Source organism: Littorina saxatilis, unplaced genomic scaffold (assembly GCF_037325665.1).
Source record: "Littorina saxatilis isolate snail1 unplaced genomic scaffold, US_GU_Lsax_2.0 scaffold_2440, whole genome shotgun sequence".
NCBI lineage: Eukaryota > Metazoa > Mollusca > Gastropoda > Littorinimorpha > Littorinidae > Littorina > Littorina saxatilis.
In genome coordinates, this window is record NW_027129655.1 from 10,033 (window position 1) to 15,731 (window position 5,699).

Here is a 5,699-nt window from a genome sequence, read left to right on the forward strand (position 1 = left end):
GGGTTACATACTATCTTCCGCGGGTACTTGGCCTTGTGCTTGCTTGTTCACGCGAAAGGGGATGAAGCACTAGCAGCGGAGTCTCCACGTGTATAGACATGGACGATCGGAATCACCTCTACCCACCAGGTGAAGTCAGGATTTAAACCCTACACCTTCCACACGGAAGGGGGACGTGTTAACCACTAGGCTATGATTGCCCCCATCACAATGGTGACAGTATTTCACAGGGTACTGTAAACAAAGATCAACTCGCCAAGTGGAAAGATAGCATGCCGCCTCCCACCGTCCTCAGAGCCATCTATCCAATCGATTTACTTTTCCCCCTGCCTCGCGCGCCATGTTGACGTTTAACACTTGCTCGTCCAAACACTCTTAACCCTTTCACTTCCATCACCATTTGGACTTTTTTTCTTCTTCTTTTTTTATGTTGTTTTTTTGGGGGGGGGGGGGGGGTGGGGCAGTATTTTCATTTAAAGATACTTTCCTTCGGTTTCACTGACGTCATTGTGTATGAAATTTTTTTTTCTTTTTTTTTTCTTTTGGAAAAAAAGCTCGTTTAACAAATCGGATCCTATTTTCTCCCCCTTTGTCTTTGATGTCCTTTACTTAATGTAAAAGCTTGTTTTACTTTTTTACTTTTTTTTTGGGGGGGGGGGGGGAGGGGGGTATATTTATTTAAAGATACCTCCCTTCGGTTTAACTTACGACCATTTTTATTAATCTATTTATGTTTTGTTTTGAATAAAGCTATTAAAATAAATCGAATTTTGTGTTCTACCTAATTTTTTTCAGTGTAAATCCCTCACGCCATAAATATTCAGCTTGGCTATTTCCATTTCAGGGATTTTTTAAAATATTTATGTATGTGTTTATGTACTTATGTCTTTATGTGTTTTCTACGTAATTTTATTTATTCAATTTATGCATTTCCTTAGTGACCACCTGGTCAATCTACGACATTCATTCAGCAAGACATTTCCATCCTGAACTTAAAACCAGCAAGGCTTTTTGAGTCTTTGTATTTGTCCAAAGGAGAGGAAACTCTTATCACGCGTAAAAGCTTGGAGACATATGTTGTGGTTCACATGTTGGGCTACACTAGAAGGCATGCAGGCATCTTTAAAAGGAGGTGTTCTGCTTATTTTTTGTTTCGGGTTTCGATGCAGGATTTAAATCAACATCCGGGTCGTTTTCAATCGTTGGGGAAGAGGGGGAAAGGAATCTTTATTTGGATGCCGGAGTGTTCGACCTGGAAATGTTCTTGATGTAAACGTGATATTTCACGTGACCGGAACTATTTTTCTTTTTGTTTGCGTGCGTGCTCGTGTGTGTGTATGTGTGTGTGTGTGTGTGTGTGTGTGTGTGTGTGTGTGTGTGTGTGTGTGTGTGTATGTGTGTATGTGTGTGTATGTGTCTGTGTGTGTCTGTGTGTGTGTGTGTGTGTGTGTGTGTGTGTGTGTGTGTGTGTGTGTGTGTGTGTGTGTGTGTGTGTGTGTTCATATTTAATATTTTTCTTCTAGCTAGTTTGACATCTTCATGTTAATAAAGTTGTTGTTCTTGGAAAGCTGGACTACGGAATATTTTCAGTTCGTGTACTTTCAACTCCCAAGCATTCTCAGCCGATCAGATAAATTCAAGTTAACCCGTTTTTCGACACAATTCCAAGACGGTTACCGTTACCTTAAACAGTTCAGAGACATCCTGCTTGCTGCCGCGCGAGCAGAGAAAATGTTACCTCTTTATCTTTACTGCGCTGGCTGCAAAACCCCTCCACGCGGAGGTGTTTTCAGACAGGCCAGACACAGGGTGTAAATGTAGAAAACAGAAGCTTCTACATATGGTAGGCCAATATAAGTGTATACATTAACAAAGGACAAGGGTACACATTACCTTTTAATGTTCAAAACATCAGATAGGCCCACTGAAGTGTATACAACCCATGAAGGAGAAGAATAAAAAAGGCCAGCAATCAATCAATCAATCAATGAGGCTTATATCGCGCATATTCCGTGGGTACAGTTCTAGGCGCTCTGCAATGATGCCGTGTGAGATGAAATTTTATACGGCCAGTAGATTGCAGCCATTTTGGCGCATATTTACCTTTCACGGCCTATTATTCCAAGTGACACGGGTATAGGTAGACAATTATTAACTGGGCCTAAGCAATTTTTTTCCAAGAAAGACCCTTTTGTCAATCGTGGGATCTTTAACGTGCACACCCAATGTAGTGTACACGGGGGGAGTTCGGACACCGAAGAGAGTCTGCACACACATTTGACTCTGAAATAAATTTCCGCCGAACCTGGGATCGAACTCACGCTGACAGCGGCCAACTGAATACAAATCCAGCGCGCTACCAACTGAGCTATATCCCCGCCCCAAACAGAAGCTTCTACATATGGTAGGCCAATATAAGTGTATACATTAACAAAGGACAAGGGTACACATTACCTTTTAATGTTCAAAACATCAGATAGGCCCACTGAAGTGTATACAACCCATGAAGGAGAAGAATAAAAAGTTAAGAAACTTTAGGCCGTTTAATTGTTGAAACCATGCACCAGCTGCTGTTATAGGCCAACAGAGGTGTATAAATCAACAAATAACAAAACCCAATTGTTAAGTACTTGAGGCTGTGAGGGGTTTAAACTCCTCAAACAATCGTAACCTTTGAAGGTAGAAAACACTAGCTACACTATGATAGGCCCACTGAAGTGTATAAATCCAAGATTGAGAAGAATAAAAAGTTAAGAGACTCGAGGCTACGAGGGTTTCAAACTCTTCGGCAGCTTCTTCATCATAGCGACGAGGAGAGGCCAAGAGGATCGATGTGTGAACATGCAAGTCTTTGAGTCAACACTCTGACCACGCGGAATTAAGTAAATTTGTTCTCCGGGGGTTTAGGAAAAGTGCTTGTCTGGGAGATGGGAAGAGAGCTAGGGGCAGGGGCAGGGGGCGGGGGGGGAGGGGGGTGAGTAGAGGGGTAGAGGAGGCAGAGTAAGGGGGAGGGGGAGGGCAGATAGGAAGGGAGGAGAGAGAGGGAGAGATAAAGGAGGTAAAGGAGGGAAGGGGACATATAGACATGGATGAGGGAGAGGGGGACACGGTGACGAGGTGGGACTGACTGACTATTAGGGTTTAACGTCCTCTTAGACCAACTGGTCTATATTGGGACAGGTATTGGTAATACGCTGAAGATATGGTGTGATACTTTAATTCGCTACGTCCCCGCCCACGAGGTGGGAGGAGTAATAGAAAGATGAGCGGGAAGGGGGGAACGTGAGAGAGTGGGTTGGGGTTAAGAGGGAAAGGAAGAGAGGTGGGGGGAGTAATAGAAAGATGAGCGGGAAGGGGGGAACGTGAGACAGTGGGTTGGGGTACAGAGAGAAAGGAAGAGAGGTGGGGGGAAAACCAGACAACACGCACACACTTTCTGTCTTTGTCTGTCCCTGCCCGTCTGTCTGTCTGCCTGCATTCATGTCTGTCTGTCTGTCTGTCTGTTTCTCTCTCTCTCTCTCTCTTTATCTCTCTCTCTCTCCTCTCTCTCTGCCTCTCTTTATCTCTCTCTCTCTCCTTCTCTCTCTCTCTCTCTCTTTATAGCTCTCTCGTGGAGAGAAGACGTGTTTACAAGTGCTCCGCTATTCTTGCGTTTTTGACAGGGATATCGTACACTGTCAGCGCCCATTTTCATATGTGCTTTTTTGTGACGATGTGGACTACACTATGGTGAACTTTTCTATAGCTTTTGTTCACACATGGCGGTGATTTTTGTGGAATTGTGTTTTTCAACTATGCCATCACTGTGCTCTTTGTGAGCGGGCTGCTGGGTCAGCCACGCTTGGCCACGCTTGACCGGCGCCACCACCTGGCTCTGGACAGCTCAGCCGCGCCTTATCAGTATCCCATCTTATCTCCCATCCCCCCGACTACGCCGTTTCCGTGTGCGCATAGTAAACATGGTCTGGTCTCTGAGGCGTGTGTGTCCGGTCTGCAAGACTCTCTCTTCTCTTCAACTTCATCTTGAGGTGTCATAAGATGATCTCGAGGATGGGCAGTGTAATTATGTGAGTCGCCGCCGGATACATCTTGGGCCTCTCGCCCACAAGCTTTCATGCTTTCTTAATCCTAACCAATTATGTGATTTTATCTCGCTCAAAGGCCACGAGCACTGTGTTATTTTAACTCTGCAGCTTAGTCCCATGGCCCTGCACACTTGTAACTTGCAGGACTGGGTCCCCAGTGTGGACATCAAAAGGGACCCAAATCAGCTAACTTTTACAGTACCTTTAGAGTTACTCGCACTCACAAGACAGATTTTATATAAACGATATGGATATGACATTCGTAGCAAGCCTGGTTTTTATGTTGACTGGGTGGACGAAGCCGACAACCCTACCCGTAAGCTAAGTGTTGTAGACAGTTCTGATCTGGAAGACCAACGTGTACTGCCTTCGGAGCTGTTTCGGACCAAAGTACAGGTAAGGCGTGACGGCATTAAATGCATCACCGTCACCCTCTATTACACGACAGGCACAGTTCTGGTGCAAGGGACCAAGTGTAATGTATGGCGAGACGAGGAATTCGATGCCATTGTTTCCTGCATCAAGGCTGTGTCTGCCCTCGATGCAGCCAACAGAAAAGCGTCGATGACGGAGAAGCTGTCAACTATGCGCCTCCCACCCACTTCACACGCCTCCAACGCCTCTTCAGGTCAAACCGCGACCACTAAACCTGCAAGAGCGTCTCGGCGTCTGAAATCTCTCGGTCCCGACAATGCCTCACTCGAGAGTATTAATGAAGACTCTGAGCTCGCTCTTGCACCTTCATTGGACAACTCTTACACTCCACCCCCCTCTACTGCAGCACTCACTGACTCATGTGACATAAGCCCCGAAGGCACAGTGACACCTGTTCTTCCCCAAACTGAACAGAGCTCGACCTCTTCTCCCACATTCCATGGGAGTGTGACCCCATCGGCTGACCTTGTCAAGGCGACGCAAGAAGTCACAATCGTGTCGGACGGAACAAACGCTGAACACTCCTCTTCTCTGCTCGTGGACCACCCTGAACTTCGTGATGAGTTCATGTCCCTCATCGAGACAGCGAAGGCACAAATAAAAAGCGACCTTAAACAACACATTAACACGAAATGCAATAAATTCAACGACACACTAGCAACCATGAGGAAGGAGATGACTGAGCTGAGCAAGCAAAACCATACACTAAAGTCTCAGCTTGGTGACTTGAAAAGGCAAAACCAAAAGCTAGAGAAAGAGGCTGCAAACAGGAAAGAAAAAACAACAACAACAACAACAACAGAGTCACAAACAGCTGTAGAAGCTATACCCGCTCAAGTCGATGCGGGTGTCGAAACGTTCAACAGGTTTGAAGCGCTGAACGATGAGGTGGAAACAAGTTCAGCTCTACCTAAGAGAGTCACTCAGCCTGTACTACAGAATGGCGCTGACACGAATGAAGAGTCTATCAATATCACACGAGAAAACAAACTGCGTCTATCTGCTGCGAAACTTCAGTCTCCCGACAACTTAAATCCACGGCAGCAGCTGGCAGAGCTCCGAGTAGCTTCTTCAACCACTCGCGTGCTGCTCGGTGACTCGGTGATGAGAACTGTCAGAGAAGAACTCATGTTTCCCGGCAAAGCGTCCCAAAACCTCAGTGTGTCGGGCCTCTGTGTG

General features: G+C 45.9%; 1 protein-coding gene across 1 annotated transcript; it reads left to right on the forward strand.

The window, feature by feature from the left end:
- Positions 1–4,423: 4,423 nt before the first annotated feature.
- On the forward strand, positions 4,424–4,959 carry LOC138957879 (uncharacterized; the record flags this gene model as incomplete). The annotated part of the gene is given in 1 exon segment (XM_070328918.1): positions 4,424–4,959. A coding segment is annotated over 1 exon segment (310 nt), but the record flags the coding sequence as incomplete, so codon positions are not given.
- Positions 4,960–5,699: the final 740 nt, after the last annotated feature.